This window comes from Glycine max, chromosome 11 (genome assembly GCF_000004515.6).
Source record: "Glycine max cultivar Williams 82 chromosome 11, Glycine_max_v4.0, whole genome shotgun sequence".
NCBI lineage: Eukaryota > Viridiplantae > Streptophyta > Magnoliopsida > Fabales > Fabaceae > Glycine > Glycine max.
The window spans coordinates 3452657-3469541 of NC_038247.2; the positions used below are offsets into that span (position 1 = coordinate 3452657).

At 34.0% G+C, this 16885-nt stretch overlaps 3 protein-coding genes across 4 annotated transcripts; 1 reads left to right on the plus strand and 2 right to left on the minus strand.

Moving 5' to 3' along the window:
- Positions 1-12: 12 nt before the first annotated feature.
- LOC100811109 (ACT domain-containing protein ACR1) lies at positions 13-4394 on the plus strand. 2 transcript variants are annotated; one of them, XM_003539209.5, is made up of 8 exons: positions 13-495; positions 769-914; positions 1045-1090; positions 1987-2101; positions 2342-2409; positions 2920-3540; positions 3618-3725; positions 3805-4394. In XM_003539209.5, the coding sequence occupies exons 2-8, from the start codon at positions 844-846 to the stop codon at positions 4153-4155; spliced, it is 1380 nt and encodes a 459-aa protein (XP_003539257.1). In that variant the 5' UTR covers positions 13-495; positions 769-843; the 3' UTR covers positions 4156-4394. The 2 variants fall into 2 exon arrangements, with proteins under 2 accessions (XP_003539257.1, XP_025980148.1); XM_026124363.2 differs by lacking the exons at positions 13-495; positions 769-914 and adding an exon at positions 1410-1467.
- Positions 4395-6813: 2419 nt separating this feature from the next.
- On the minus strand, positions 6814-9186 carry LOC100813259 (uncharacterized). Its single transcript, XM_003539210.5, has 3 exons — positions 8486-9186; positions 8071-8258; positions 6814-7657 (listed from the first exon to the last, which is right to left on the minus strand). The coding sequence occupies exons 1-3, from the start codon at positions 9039-9041 to the stop codon at positions 6974-6976; spliced, it is 1428 nt and encodes a 475-aa protein (XP_003539258.1). The 5' UTR covers positions 9042-9186; the 3' UTR covers positions 6814-6973.
- A 1936-nt stretch (positions 9187-11122) lies between these two features.
- On the minus strand, positions 11123-11927 carry LOC100500571 (VQ motif-containing protein). Its single transcript, NM_001249321.3, has one exon. It carries the CDS (start codon positions 11845-11847, stop codon positions 11380-11382), a length of 468 nt encoding a protein of 155 aa, NP_001236250.2. The 5' UTR covers positions 11848-11927; the 3' UTR covers positions 11123-11379.
- Between the last annotated feature and the right edge of the window lie 4958 nt (positions 11928-16885).

Here is a 16885-nt window from a genome sequence, read left to right on the forward strand (position 1 = left end):
AGTACCCACCTAGAAAACATAAGACACGTGGCATTAACACAAGAATACCTGTACCTGAGTTACTAGATTCACCTCGTGACCACACGCTCTCTCGTAGAGTATCTATTTTTACTCTCTGAGTCTCTGGATCGACGGATCCATCTTAATTCCCATTTCCGAAGCAAGTCTCTTATTACTATGTCATATCCCCAAATGCCACGAACAAACACAACTCCCTAGAAGTGATACAACATACCAAGAATTGTTTTTTGGCTATTTTGGTTTCCAATAATATTGGCTGCTACTCCTACTCCATTTTGTTTAGGCTACGCGGGGTGTGTCAAAGTTGAAAAAATCAATTGTAATAGAGCAAGGACCACGCTGCCAAAGATAGAAAATCAGGATTTGGCCCCGTTCTTTGATCCTCTTCTCTCTCCATTTCTTTCTCAAACGGAAACCTCGACTCCATGCATTTCACATTGTTCTGCTGCTCTGCTATCTCTACACCCACAACAGGTAACGTAACCGCCCTAGCTATCCTGTCTGTAAGTTTCAGTGCTTCAATGAATGGAAAACCCTGTTTAATTTTCATACAGCTTCCTTTTCTTTTATAAGATAGAATTTGTTACGGTAAGTCACAATTTCTCTGTTATCGCTTTGGAAACAAGATATGACCACGTTTTCTTTTTAATTTTATCATAGTAGTAGATAGATAGATTTACGCGCTTTCTTTCATCATTCCCTTTGAACGTTTCTAAACTATACAGCTCGTGACCCTGTATTCTACAGATAGCAGCACGCGTTCAGGGGTTATCGCCCAACGGCAACAACCTCCAAACTGAAACCTTTCGTAGAGAAATAATAATGGAAATATGTTACCATGCCCACATCGATCGCGAGATTGAATCGCTCCTAGAAAGAATACATCCTCCCAGGTACTGCAGCACAATCTTCTCGTCGTCTTCTTATTCTTGTTTAATTAGATATCATTGTTTTCTGGCTTAGTTGATTCAATTCATGATAGATTAATTAATGGATTACACCTATTTAATTCTGCGCTGGCAGGGTCTGTATCGATAATGATTCTTGCCGAGACTGCACTGTGGTGAAGGTTAGATACTATATTCTCTACATTCAACTTGCACATGTTAAATTATCAATCTAGCCTTGTTCGTTGTGTGCTTGGCTCTTTAATTATGCTTCAGTACGTGGAGTGTCCCCTATTCGACATTTATGGCTTTCAGTGAACATCACCCATAGATTTTAAACCAGGCATAGTACTATAAGTACTTTCGTGAGATAAACCGCTGAGTATATAGTAGGAAAATGGGAACAACATGATACATATTAATATCCATTGTGGCTATTTAATTCCCACTTGGCGCTTAAGTATACTAACTAATCATTATCACCGTATTATATTATTCAAGATGCAAAGAGATTGTCTTGATGTCTAACACCTGGTACCAAAAGCCAATGCAAATTGAGGTACGTGCTTGCTTTTTCAACCACTATTACAAGGGGATATGAATGGAAAAGGATAAAAGAACTATACTTTGTTGTCATCTTATAAGAACTCATGAAAAAAGCTTCTCTTAAAGAAAACGAAAATTTGAATGTGTTCTATCAAAATGACGTAATCCGTTAGTAAAAAGTGTCTTTGGTTACATTATTTATATAATTTATTTGTTCGGCAAAGAGGTGTGTGGGATAAGATAATTAATATGATAGAGAGAAAAAAAATAATTCTAGAAAGTATTATAAAATATACGAAATATATAAGTAAAAAAAAAATGGATTCGCTGGCTTAGAAATCAGAGGCAAAACCTGCATGCAGCAAGCAGCCAAAAAGGATAAAATGGTTAAGGCTTTGGGCTAAAATAGAGGTCTAAAACAACTGCTAAGTACAAGCGTGTGCGAATTATAAAAGTCCTGGACTTCATTTTAAAAAAAAAAAAAAAACTCTCATTAAATTTAATAAAATGCATGTGTGTTGTGGAAAAGCAGGTTGATAGTGCAAACAGGAAGGGCATATTATTGGAGATGGTCCAAGTGTTGACAGATCTTGACCTCATCATTTCCAAATCATACATTTCCTCTGATGGTGGATGGTGTATGGACGGTCAGTGTCTCCCTCTTGAGTCCCCTTTATATTCTTCAGCTTTCTACAATTTTCTCAATCCACCGAAATGATGTAATTATTAAATAATACCTTATTAGTACTTTTTATATCATGTATGAGCTATGCATGAATCATATACCACCAAGCCCCATAACTAGGACATTATCATCATCTGCAAACGTTAATGGCTCGGTTCTGATCCATGTGGTGTGGGTCTTTTTTCTTTATTGCAAAATGCAGTGTTCCACGTGACCGATGAAGCTGGCAAGAAGCTCACAGACGAAACCCTCATGCTCCACATCCAACAGGTCATTCTGTCTCTTTCTTCAAGTTAGAAAATAATGACGTCATACTTCAAACTATCTTGTTAGAGAAATTAGAAAAAGAAATGCGTCGAGACATGCACTTCATGTTTTATTTTCTAAATGCCAAAATATTTTGGTCCTATATATGATTTCTTTAGTTTTCTTTTTTTTATGTTTAACAAGTTTTACTTTTTCTTAAAGTGTTTATCTTAGATTGAAATAATTTTTTTATTAGTTCTTTTGCACAGAAAATGTTAATTTTGACTACTATATCAAACACATTTAAAGCATAACACGTTTCACAGTTTATCATATTGCAGTAAATTGGTGTGATAAAAAAAGATCAACTTAGTTTAATAGAAACACTTTAATAGATCAAAGTGATGTTTTTCAAACTTAAGAAACTAAATTGGAAAAAAAAAATCAAGCACCAAAAATATATGTATGTTAATTATTCAAATGAAATGGGTAATTTGAACTATAGATATGAAACTAAAAAGATTAGTGTTGCAGGAACTGTGCGCCACTAGAAGTAAAGGGGAGATTTCAAGGGATACAGAATTGGCTAGTCAGAAAGGAGCACAGGCACAGCAACAAAACGTGGCAATGGAGAACACGGCATTGGAGATGAGTGTGACGGACCGAGCGGGCCTACTATCAGAGCTATCAGCAGTGCTTGTTGAGTTGGGCTACAGCGTCACCTCTGCAACGGCCTGGACCCACAACGACAGGGTGGCCTGCATTATATTCCTGGAAGACGCATCCTCACCTGGGCCCATAAGCGACCCAAAACGGTTGGGCCTGGTGGAGGAGCAGCTGGAGAATGTAGTGGCGGCCCACGGAGAAACGGGCCAGAAGAACAGCGTGAGGGTGACGACGCTGGGCACCGGGCGCACCCACACGGAACGGCGGCTCCACCAGCTAATGTACGCCGACAGGGACTACGAGAGCTGCCGCGCCTGTGATAGGACCCACGTCTCTGTTGGTCGATGCGAGGACAAAGGCTACTTGGTGGTCAACGTGAGGAGCAGAGACCGTCCTAAGCTATTGTTCGACACCGTTTGCGTTCTAACGGACATGCAGTATGTGGTCTTTCATGCTGCCATTAGCTCCAAAAGATCCATGGCTGATCAGGTAACATGTAATCTACATCTACCAACCTAGTTTAGTTTCTACTGGATTGTTCTTGTAATAATCTGTGTTGTTGATAGGAGTACTTCATAAGGCACTGCAAGGGTAGTTTAGCTCTGCCCAGTGAAAGCGAGACGGAAGAACTCACCTTATGCTTAATCGCTGCAATTGAGCGGAGAGTCTCGCGTGTAAGTTCTATAAATAGTTAGTCGTATTACATTACATTTATTAAGCCATAAGAATTGAAAGCACTATCGAATGTTGCAGGGATTAATGGTAGATATTCGAACTGAGAATAGAATGGGGCTACTATCGAATGTGACCCGGGTGTTTCGTGAAAATGGGTTATCCATATCGAGGTTTGAGATTGGAACAGAGGGAGAAAAAGCGGTAGGATCATTCTTTGTTACAGATTCTTCAGGTGAACAAGTGAACCCAAACATCGTGGAATTGGTAAGGCAAGCATCCGGTGGATCTGTTGTTACAGATCACAAGTCGCCTCATAGGGTGCGTCAATCTCAATCGGATATAGAAGCTAAACCTAAATTCTCTCTGGGAAGCTTGCTATGGTCTCGATTAGAACGCCTTTCCGGTGGTTTTGGGCCCATTAGATCGTGACAACTTTATACCTCCGGAACTATTCTTCTACCTCATGGAATATGTCACTACTAAATATCGGTGTACATAAGATTTTTTTTTTAGTTATTTAGTTTTTTTTCTCTTCTTTTCCTCGTTTGATTTCCTTGTGGTTGAGGTAGAGGGGTAACTGGGTAAGACTGTAATAGCTTGCGTTTTTTTGTGGTCATTGTACATATTTTTCTCACATGGAAAATCCCACACTATTACAAGTTGAGAAATATGAGTTTTTGCATATTACTACATTAGCATGATAGGATAGCTACCAGAATTTATTATGATCCCGAAACTACTGTAAAAAAAATCTTAAAAAATGGAAGCGATTATTTCTTGTTTTGGCTTTTAATGTGGTTTTACAATTGATTCTAGAAAAAACTAATGAATCTAATCCAAATATGCTATATATTAATCTGTGCATGTCACCAAATTAAGTTGGATGAACATTGAGCTTTATAAGAATTAGTTTTATTGTTCTTCTAATCCCAATTTTCAGTGAATGATTTTGGTTAGATCAAATAACTAAAAGTTTCCATCTTTTAAGTAGTATTTCCCACGTTGAAGTGCTAATAAAAATATATTTAATATATCCCGCCATGATATATAATAAAAACTGTTAACAAGACCTTAATTTTTTCGTAAACCAAAATCTTTCATGTCTCCTGTATTTACCTAACAAAGCTCCCAGTCTTGTTTTTAAACACTAATGAAGTTAATGGGGTAATGACTAATGAAGAAAATAAAACAGAAAAGCTCTGTGTTTTGTTTTTTTTCAATAGGTCGATAAAATGTACTGCCTCCATCTGGCTATCATCCTCCTACTCTTCTTTACCGACACTTAAGGCATTGCTACGAAAATAAAATCGTATTCCAAATTTCTACTTGCATGTGCGGATAGAGTAATAAAGACAGAAGAGGACTACCAAAAAAGTCACAAGAAATGTTCAAATGAGAAAAGGAAACAAAGAAGAAAAAGTATTCATGACATCCATTGTGCCATTAAACACCCAGTGGATAAATTTAAAAGAAAAAAATTATAAATATTATGATGTGAGATAAAAAAGACAGAAAAATTATGAAAGTTTGTTAGGTGTATGAAAAGTATGGATGATAGGGTATCATCACTTAACAAATAAATAGACAAGATATTGACATACAACTATCAAAGACAATGTTTTCTACCAAGAAGAAGGATACAAGTTTTTTTCTTTTGGCTACTTATCAAAATCCAAAACTCATGTAAATGCCACTAAATAAATAGGCCACACTAAATAAAAGAAATGTTTGATTGATAAATTTGGTAAATTCTACCAAATAATGAACAACAATTTAGAAATAGTGTGTTACAAATTTATTGTATATTTCTAGCATTTATCCTACTGATTAATGTCAAGCTGCACACTAACTTGCATACTTGTCTGACATAAAACAGACACAGAATCAACAATGCACAAAATCTACATCAAGTAACACGGACTGTACTGCCATTAGTACTATTCTCCAATGAAAATTGATACTACATTCCGTAATTGTTGCTTACATCTAGAGAACTAAAATTGGCAACACTTACGAAACATTTAATTATTTAAAAAGTATTTTCTGTTTTTATTTTATTTATTGCTTTAAAAAAATTATACAAGAAACAATAGAAAAAAAAATGAAAACAAAAAATAATAAAATTATTTTCTAATACAAACTTTTGAAAATAAACGAAATAAATCATGAATCATGTTTGCAATTAAAAGTTATAAAATGAAAATAGAAAAACATTTTCTAAAATCAAACAGCTCCTTACCTAAAAAGTAATGTCAACTTTGATAGGAAAATAACACTAACATTATCTATGATACTTGTCCAATTAATCTAACCTATGACTTTAATTTTGTTCCCATGCCTTCTAATTCTATTAATATTAGAAGGGTCAAATTACTTATCATTGCGGGCATGCTTACAAAACAATACGCAACTACCGTTCAGGATGCAACGTGTCAACAAACCTAATCCAGTAGTTTACATCAAACGATAAAACGGAACTAATAACCAGGATAACAGTAAATCAACAACCGCACTATTCATTTTTCATTTATTAACTATAATTTTTAAATTAAAATTTAAAAAGAAGATAACACCAAGAAAAGTGTAAAGAGCATGGAAGTTACAATTGCAAGACTTAAGCGGCTTGATATCTTTCAATTGCCGGTTTCTTAATCTGAGAAGTGAGTGCTTCAAAATCTCGTACGCCAAATTCCAAAAACAGTAGTGAGAAGAAACTACTAAACATATCTGACTTCTAGGCACAACAGCTATATGTTAATGCCTGTAATTATGGTGGTGAAAGTCAGTTTTTTAGTTTAGTGGTTAATCCTCAAGAGTCAAGATATGCATCTAGGTAGCTCAGAACCAAATAGCCCTAGTAAGGTTATGCATCACACGCTTAGAAATTTTGCTATTGATAACACCTGCCCTATATGTTCATTGAGTGTAGTTGTTCTCGTTATCTTCTAAAAAAATATTCATCATGACCGTTAAAGATCGTTTAAAACAACTTAGCTCAGTTAAAAGTATTAATAACCTCAAATAACTTGGAATTCAGATATCAAATAGAAGATTTAGTTTATGTACGGTGCAATAAATAACCATACATAGCACAATGCCCAGTGGAGACTGGTTTTATTTACAGAAACGCATTCTTCAGAATGTCAATCGTAGAGTACACAACTATATGCAGATATTCACAAAATATAAGAGAATCATATTTAAAAATAAAAAAAAACTTACCTCTGGGACATATTCCAAGGCATAGTCATATTACATCAATGTCATCAACATTAAGCCAATCATTGGAATCCTTGGTCATAGAATTACGAGCACTTGAATGCTCAGAGCCAACATGTTTGCCTTCTACACAGTTTAAATCCTTATCAGAGTTAGGTGAACTTCTACCTAACTGAACCCAATCTCGAGAGTCTTTTGTTGAAGAATCAGAGCCTGATCTAGTTTTTTTATAACTTTCATGTACATCACCATCATCCTCCTCAAGATCACTGAATGATACATCCTCGTCATTACCAGTGTGAACAGGAGTTCCACTGGGACCAACCATTTCAGAAGTATCCTCTTCTTTCAACCAATCATCAGCATCATCCTCATAGGATTCATCCAAAAATCTATTGGTTGAACCAGATGATGATTGTTCTGCAGATGGATTTACCGTTGCTTCTTTAACCACAGACTTGTCAATAACCTCTGGAACAATACTTTGAGTGGCATGTTTCTCCATCTCAACATTAGAAACAACCACAGATGGGGCAGCTTCAGCAGCAGATGTCTGGAGAGGTGCTGATTCAAGTTGAACAGTGCTTGGCACAAAGAGATGCTGTTCCTCCTCTTTTGAGGGAACATTCCCTCCTGCAGATAAGTCAGATTCTTTCTTTTCCTTACTTCTTTTGTCTAAAGCCAGAGTTAACATTGCTCTAGCTTCCATTATCTGCACACATACCATGAATTGCTGGTAATACATGCAACCACAATAACAAAAAATGACAAAAGTACCAGGCAGGTAGTCATCATCAAATCTGACAAGCATGACAATGTTTATTTGGAAGCAGGCAGGACACATTTCAGGAGTAATACAAAAGGATCACCTATAACTTGCAACTTCACAACGGGCTTTCATAAAAAAGTATTTGATCATATATAATTTTCAAAGATCAGTTATAAGATTCCGATGCCAGGTTTAATCTGTGAACAATGAAAAACCCTTAATTGTCTCTGCTTCAATCATTAGTTCCACATGATTAAAGTTAAAACAATTTTAACAAACAAACCAGAATGCATCAGACAAAAACAACACAAAATGCATCAACGAAAGAAAACCAATACCAATATAAGTTTACTCACTTGTGGAGTGGATAAAATAGCAGCATCAGTTTTGCTAAGTCTAGGGTGCACGAGAACAAAGTATATCTTCCAAAAGTTACCATCACTCATGTATCCGGGGCACAGCTCCATTCTAAGAGCAGCTAAGCTTGGTGCCAGGTGTTCAACAGCTAGAGCATGTTCTTGTTGTGCATCGGACAAATCAAAATCTAAGCGACAACAAAATTTCAGAGATAGTGAAATGCCAGGCACAATAAAATATCATACAAAATACACAAATAAACATCTTAAGAAGCACGTTAGGGGAAACTGCCACCTATGAGAATAGCCACAATCGTCATATATTAGTCTACGACGCAACAATTTAATCACCTCGAAATCTCGGTGAAACGGTAAATAGAATTTGCATATAGCAAAATGAATAAGAGTGATATACCATCAGAATCCTCATCATCGGGAAGGGGAAAATCGAGCCAAGTTTCTGGATGCAAAGCTACGCTTCTGGCGAAGGCAACCACATCCTCGGTAACTCCGAGGACACCTTCGAGATCGTATTCCTCCTCGGATCCAAGCTGAAGGAAACTCGAAGCTATCTTAGTGAATTCGGATACCGTCTTATTACCAGAAATTTTGGAGATCCCGCTCTTGAACTTGCCACTAATCTCCGCGAAATCGTTTCGGATTCCTGCGATGATATCTTCCTCTTCGTCGTCGTCAGTGGGATTGGGATTGGAATCGGCGACGGGCTTTTCGGATTGGGGATCGGGCGGCGGGGCGAGGAAGGAGGCGACTCCCCAGAGCTGGCGGGAAAAGGATTTGGTGAGCTCGGAAAAATCCTCTTTGACGCCGCGCGTGGTGGGATTGGGGGTGGATGCGGAATCGGGTTGAACGGGTTCCGAATCGGGTTTCTTCGGAGGGGATTTTAGGTCACCGCCATTGTCGTCGTCGTCGAGTTTGAGTGAGTTTGCGATTGTCCTTGTAAACCACGACATCGTTGCTTTGGTTGATTGATTACAGCCTCTTACCAGATTTCGATCGTCACTTCCTCCCAAGTGAAGAGTCGGTCCTTAACCAGATAAGACCATTCCCTGCGACACCGTTTAAGGGTGCACAAACGACGAAATTATAATATTATCCAGGTTTAATTCTAATCTTAATAGAATTTCACTATAATTTAGTAACTCGATTTTTTACTTTTTTATTCGTAGAAATAAAAATAATACCAAGATTCCCTTGGTTATTATTTTTTTTTATTTAAAACTACTGAACTCTTTTTTGTCTCTTTTAAAATCTCTATCAACACAAGAGAAACAATTTATTAAAATATTTTCCGTTCAAAATTTAGTAATTAAAATATTATTTTTTACTTAAAATTAAAATAAATCTGCAAACATTTTTTTATTGGTAAAACCTTAGCACTCTGATTCAGAAATTGAGAGGAAAGACCGAAAATAGAGAGGATGATAAAAAAAGATAGAGTTCTTTGGTATATGTGTTTTTTTCTTCCTTTTTACAAAGTAAAAGAGATAACAACATTCTCTAATATATTATTTTAAACATATTTTTAGTAGATTAAAATTTATTAAAAATTGTAAAATTAAGATATAAAATTATTAAATATGATGTGAGCTTTAATAAATTTTATAATTTTTAATAAATTTTAATCAATAAGAGAAAATGTGTTTAACATAATTTATTTTTAGCATTTTTAGGATCACTTTTTAAAAAATGTTAGGAATACATGAGAAATTGAGAAAGAAGAGTGAAAATAGAGATGATGATAAGAATATATTTTAAAATCATTTTTTAACATATTTTCTAAAACATATTTTGCATAGCGAGAATGTTAAGACCATTTTTTAACATATTATTATAACATATTTTTTAATTGGTTAAAATTTATTAAAAGATATAAGAATTAGGAGATGTCATCATTAAATTAAATACAACGTTGGACAAAAAAGAAATTAAACTAATAAGACAATAAGAGAGTATGTGTACCAAAAAAAAAGTATATTCCAAGCATTTTTCTAGGTGAAGAATCGGTAAGGAGAAAAATTAAAAGTAATAGGTAACTATTAAAAAAAATCGCCTTCAAAAAAAAAAAAATCATTTCCCAAAGACACGAGAAATACTTTGGAAATGGGCAGTTGGGGATGCACACCTGACATTCCTAAAATAACCTTTTTGGTCTCCCGTTTCTTCCTCGTAGCCTCTTTCATTTCTCCCTCACACAAGCATCGCTAATCCATTTTTTGGCTCACCTTTGCTTCTCTGCTCCAACGTGTCGTTGTCAAGGTCATCCCAAAGCCAAGATTTATTTTAAATTAAACCTTGTTTTCAGTAGATCATCACATAATCATTTTTTGAAATCACAAAGTTTTGTGTTTTGGTTGGTTCAATTTGAACTGCATATGACCATTAATGTTGTGATGAGGGGGAAGCAAAGATATTGAGGGCTTTGACTGAACATAAGAAGGAATGTAATAAAAGACAATCGATTAAAATGACAATGATAATAGACTGAATAGGTGAATATTCAATTATTGACTAATGTTGTGAATTCTTCTCGCCAGAGGGCTAAAATAATCGTTTGTCATCATCGCTAATTAAGAAGCGACCTCTACTAGATTCTTTTCCTCCTCCATCCTCCATCCCCTTAAATTCCTTGAAATGTTAGGAATCAACTTGATGTTGAAGAGCTTAAGACGATTTTATCACAATTTTTTCGCGCAATAATAAATTACCACCATCGTCACCTTCATACACACACTTAACACACTTATAAAAAAATGATAGGTAATTAAAAACTGTCATTAAGTTAAAATTAATTATTTTAAAATTTAAAATGCCCATGTTTGTATGAAACTAAAGGAATGATCATTTTCGGTAAGGCTACACACTTAAAGGACTAAAACATGAATTTTAAAACATAAAGAATCAAAATGGATTTTACTAAACACCAATTAATAACATGAATGTCCGTCTGGTTTTTTGACATTATTTTCAGTTTAACACCAATAACATGAATGTGCAAATTTCGTGTAAAATGTTTTCCAATGTACCCTAACCGTTTTATCAAACATTTCTACTTTTATTCAATATTAAAAAGTTACACTTCAATGTTTTTCATCTATACCTCAAGAGTTTAAGAAATACATAATCAAAAAACGGTGTAACTAGCAGCTGCCGGAGCTCAGATCTAGATAGCTGGTGTACGCTCCGAAGTCCAAATGAAACAAACTGTGGACAAAAGCTATATCCACCGGACGAAATAATTAAGCATATATAACTAAGGGAGATAAAAATAAATAAATAAATAAAAAATAACTAGAGAACCCTCCCCGGTTCCAAGCTGGTCATGTTTCCTTGGCTGATAGGAGGGACAAAAAACCAGTTATAAGAAGAGGGTGATGATAAATTCATTTCCAATGGTTCAGATTTTGCCCCCTGGTACCAATTAGTGGCCGAGGACACTGTCGATGATGCTGCAATATTGTCTTTGCTCGACAACATTGGCTTTTGGGGCGTATCTACAAAGGTGGCAGCAATAGGTGCGACACTTGGGAAAAGTTGATGTTGTTCCTGATCAGCTGGCTTGAACTCGGGTGCACCGGTAAGCTGCTGAACAAGGTCACGGAAGTTGATAGCGTCCACCTTGTACACTCTGATCGGTGTCGGTGCCGGTGGCGCCACTGCCGCCTTCTTCCACGGTTTTGCTTGTACCTTCCGCACGGTGTGAAGCAGAGAAATAGGCTTGGTCGACGCAGGGTAAGAACCGGAATAATAAGCTTCCATGTAGATTGGTTTGTGTTTCAGGCGATGATAGTTAAAATTTTAGATGACAAGCTGGCAGCTGGGTAAGAAAGTAGTAGTACGTTCTTTGTGTGCTTTTTTCGACTATTTATAGATTGTTGTGACTTGTGTGCATTGTTGCATGGAATGTCAATAAAAGCCAACGACTTGCGAATGGGGCAGCTCAGGATTCAAACGTGGTTTTTGTCTTCACCGTCGGCGGAATGTATTATTATGTATATCATGTAAGTAGTGACATATGCCAATTCGTGTGGTCAAAATTATGTAGTTGGATGGATCAGCATCTTAATTATATTATGTATAAAATATTTCCTTCAAGTTTGTCTTCATCTTCATTCGAATCCAAGTTATGTTTGAATCATGTGATTTTTTTGTTATAAAAAAGAATGGTTCATATATGTATGAATCATGTGTCTGATTTTTTTGTTATATACTTGTGTTCAAATATAATTGTCATTTTAAAAGTTCTATTTTATATTAAATTATTTGTCACTAGAAAAAAAAATGTTCATATTTAAACTTTGTTCTTATTTCTTGGTGTCTGCTATTTTGTGAAATTGAAAGGAAAGTATTAAGATAGAGTGAAAAGGTAGTATTAAGGATATCAAATGACTTTTTTAAAAAATTATGTGCAAAATCTTTCACAGTAAGCGGTAACAATCTTGGAACGAACGGAGTCATAATTTGACTGACCGACTGAATGAAATAAGCCATAACATATTTGATTTTTCTGATTGTTATTGAAGAACAAATGTGGAATTTTAATTTTTTTTATTACAAAATCAATGAATTACATTTGAACAATGTCATCATATTTATTTATTTGTATTTTTTTCATTATAATCTCAATTGTTAAATTCATTATTTATAATAAATGCTGCCCTCATAATTGGAATCAACTTCTAAGTATTACATAGATTCTTCTAAAATGTACAGAATCTATAACTATTAATAAATGCAATTTTTTTCTTCGGTGTATATATTTTATATTCCTAAATTACCTTTTAATATATATAATTATTTACATTTTCTTTATAAATTTTCAAACTATAACTGTTGCTATTTTTAAAAATTATTTTTATTTAAAAAATACAGATAGAAACATGAAGTGTTTCTTTTTCAACGGGCCATAATAAGATATATGTGCATATATATTTTGGAATTAATATTAAAACGACTTACAAAGAAATATAAGTTTAACTGTTACTTTAATCTTGTATCCATATAAAAAATATTATGCATTTTAGCCTTTACTCTAGGCTCCTGCATGAAAGTAATGGATTGATCCACTTGTTAATGATAGATAGATAGTGTGTATGTGGTAGACATGTGGGCCAACGATCTATGCGGGTGGGCAACCAGCGTTGAAAATTGGCACACATATAATTCACGTTAGTGAATAGTGAATGATTAAGAAATATTAGAAATTAATAAATACAAAATTACAAATTCATTGCACTATAAGCAAATCTTCTCAACGACATGTTTTTCAAGGTTTAACGTAAAGAAAACAATAAAAAATGGTACTCCGGTTTCTGGAGAGAGGACGGGCGACATGGGTTAAGGGTTGAGAGTTGAGAATGGGAGAATAGCCGCCTCTCACTTGTTCGACGGTCTTAATCAAAGGGTTCTGATTCATGATTGCATCACTCACATGCCAATTTTTTATTTGGGGTCATGGGGCTAATCATATCTTCATTTGACCAAATTCCATTCCTTTCAATTTTGGTAAAATAACACAGCACAAACTCTGCACCTGTTCTTTTTCCTTTTTTGGGATTTTCCTCTCCCCTTATTTCCTGCCATCATATACTCTAAATTTTGTTTTAATTTTGACGTGAAAGTAAATAACTCGTATATGATCGAATATCCTATATAAAAATAAAGTATATGATCGAATAATTGAATAAAAGTGTGAACGCATGCAAGAAATTAAATCACATGTGAGTCGGACATATAAATAGCTTTAACTATCAACACGATATCATATAACGTGATCTCTTTAGTATGTGATTAGATATTTCATTTCTGATCCATAAATATTTATTAAAAGACATCAATCACTTAAATGAATTTTAATGCTTTAGAAAATTAATTTTTAACTCTCAATAAAGAAATAATACCAAGGTTAAACCACCCTCCCCAAAAAAGAAAGCTTTAATTTTGAGAATGACCCACCTCTATTTGAATCAAATAACATGTTTGCTGCTCTCTTGTTCATATTGGCAACTAAATACTAAATACACAAATTTTATGAATAAAATAGACAAATGAGTAAGAACATTTTCAAAACAATATTATTTAAGATTCTCATATCATTACGCATTAAATATATAAGAATAGAACACTTATACCATATTGTTGAGACTTTTTTTCCTTTGGAAAAAAACAATTTTTCTCAAGCAATATGAATTTTATTTTTTTCATTTTAGAAGAAAATCAGAAGATTATGCCAAAATTTAGAGATAGAGAGAGAGAGAGAGAGGGAGAGGTCGTGCCTATATACGATGCCATGGCAAAAACCCTTTAACGGCAAGTGCTCAAATTCACGGAGCAAAAGTGTTGCACACAGGGAGGGATCACAATCTCTTTTCACCCCCCGCAAGATGTCCGGCACTGCGTGAGTCACGAAATTTGACACCCACGTCTTATTCCGTAAAGAATTTAAGGTGTTTCACCGACAATAACAACTAGTTCATGAATTCTTCAATTTGAAAAATGACTTTCATTTCCCCTGGATGGTTTCCTAGTTACCTAATTTCTTGCTTGAAAAGGTTAGTTATGTGTGAATGGGGAGCTAGTTCACAATTAAATTCATTTAGCTAGGCTATGTTTAGATCATAGAAAAGGATGACATAAATTAGAATGGAATCAAATTAACGAAAGCTCTAACATGTTAATTATTTAAAATTTAATAAAACAGTGTGAAACACGATAAAAGATAACAATATTAACGATTGGCATTTTCAGTAAAAAAAAAAATTCATCAATAAAAAAAAACACATATTCATCTAATCATTTTCTTTTCATTTCTTTAATTTGGGATTATGTGAAAGATTTTTTTTATAATTTTATTATTAAAATGTAAACGATGAAATAGTACATCATTTTTTTTTGTTAATTGTACAATAGTAAATTGATTTGGTTTTGCATTCTTCTCTATTTTATTTTGCTCTACTCTCCATTGAAAATGCCCACACAACCTTAAACTTCTAATGGTTGGGTTGAATTTCATAAGAAAAATGTCTAATTTAATTAATTATATTAATTCAAGTTGAATTAACATATAATTTTGGATTTCCTTGACTTAACTCAAATCTAATTGAATTACATCCATGCACAAATAAGATAACAGCGGCTCATTTTTACGACATTACTTTTTTGAATGGTCCAAAAATATTTAGTATTAGAGATGTGGCCGCGGTCACCTTTATTTCGTACAGTTTGAATTGTCATATTGATCGTAAGTCTAAGTTAGAGATGTGGCCGCGATCACCCTTTATTTCGTATAGTTTGAATCGTCATATTGATCGTAAGTCTAAGTTAGAGATGTGGTCGCGGTCACCCTTATTTCATATAGTTTGAATCGTCATATTGATCATAAGTTTAAGTTAGACGTGTGGGCGCGGTCACCCATAATTGCATTTGAAGAAGAAGCAAAAGTGTACGTGAAGCATACAAAAACAATTAGCTAGTTACTGTGTTGAGTCTGAACCCGACTCAAAACTGAGAAATCATAGGCAAGCTTCACTGTTGTCTGATGTTATGAAAAGCGTGACAACGAACAGGGCGGTGATGCAAAAAACACCATATTTGTTGTTTGTTTTCCACGTCTTGATTTGTTGCGGCATCCGGATGCTGACTTTGACTTGATCCGTGTTAGTTGGAAGGAGAGAAAAATAAATGGATATCATCAACTCACATCAAATAGCTACAATTAGCTAGGTAAGATAAATCCGTTCAACTGAATTAATTTGTATGAATCCTTTTCCTTAATTATATTAATGGTACAGAGAATTACTTTGTTTAACTAATTAAATGTCGACTGGCTTAAATATCGTCCAAAATGTGGTGTGATTTTTTCTGTTTCAAAAAAAAAGTGAGAGAACAGATTTAAAATTCTTAATTCAATGGTACAAATTATCTGTATAATTGAAGTGAAGGTTAAGAGAAAAAGTAACTAAAAGCAATAATTATTGCTATTTTATACTGTAATTTTTCTACGAGTAACTAAATTCATCTAGAGGCATATATATAGTTTATTTATGATTTATATAATTTCATTATTAATATATATATGACTTTCAATACAGACCAACATGTGCTCAAAAACATGCTGACTAGTAAAGAATCTAGATGCTCTAATTAGAGAATGAACAACTTGATTCGTTTGTATGATGAGATAAGTTGTAAACATTTTTTAAGAATAAAACCAAACTCAGAAACATTAGAACCATTTCCTGATAAGCAGTCCGTGACATATTTGCAATCCAATTCAAAGTCCAAAACATTCTGCATATTGAGTTCACGAATCCATGAGAGAGATTCATAAAGAGCAATAGATTCAGCTTCATGCACAAGAGGGTTGCCATGCTTTAATATAGTTTATTTAAGATTTAACTATTAATACTTTCATTTTCTATTGTTCCTAGATTGAAAAAGTAATGTGTATGTAAAGAATAAATATTGATTATTAATTTTTTATGAATAGTTAAAATTAAAATATATGTTTCTAATAAAAATTATATATAACCAGCGCGTAATAATTAATGAGACAATTTTATGAGTGTATTTCCCTAAAAAAGAAGATATTCAAATTTTCATTCCTTCTGATTATACAATATCAAAATAAAATTATTCAAGCATAGCACTAAAGGTGTTTCCATTTCACTAACCTCTATTTTTGTTTACAAATTAAATGTGGATAAAATGTCTTTTAAGGTAATTTTCTTTCATATAAATCATAATATATGTGTTTTTTTAATTTATACGTACAGCCGAAGAATTACTTGATATTTGC

Bases quoted from the DNA above. Each gene is read 5' to 3' on its own strand.
- LOC100811109 (XM_003539209.5), top strand. From the start codon at position 844: ATGGAAATATGTTACCATGCCCACATCGATCGCGAGATTGAATCGCTC. The intron at 1,091-1,986 runs GTTAGATACTAT...GTGGAAAAGCAG, and splicing joins GAGACTGCACTGTGGTGAAG to GTTGATAGTGCAAACAGGAA. The intron at 3,726-3,804 runs GTAAGTTCTATA...CGAATGTTGCAG, and splicing joins TTGAGCGGAGAGTCTCGCGT to GGATTAATGGTAGATATTCG.
- LOC100813259 (XM_003539210.5), bottom strand. From the start codon at position 9,041: ATGTCGTGGTTTACAAGGACAATCGCAAACTCACTCAAACTCGACGAC. The intron at 8,259-8,485 runs GTATATCACTCT...GTTGTCGCTTAG, and splicing joins CGATGATGAGGATTCTGATG to ATTTTGATTTGTCCGATGCA. The intron at 7,658-8,070 runs GTGAGTAAACTT...GTATGTGTGCAG, and splicing joins CTATTTTATCCACTCCACAA to ATAATGGAAGCTAGAGCAAT.
- LOC100500571 (NM_001249321.3), bottom strand. From the start codon at position 11,847: ATGGAAGCTTATTATTCCGGTTCTTACCCTGCGTCGACCAAGCCTATT.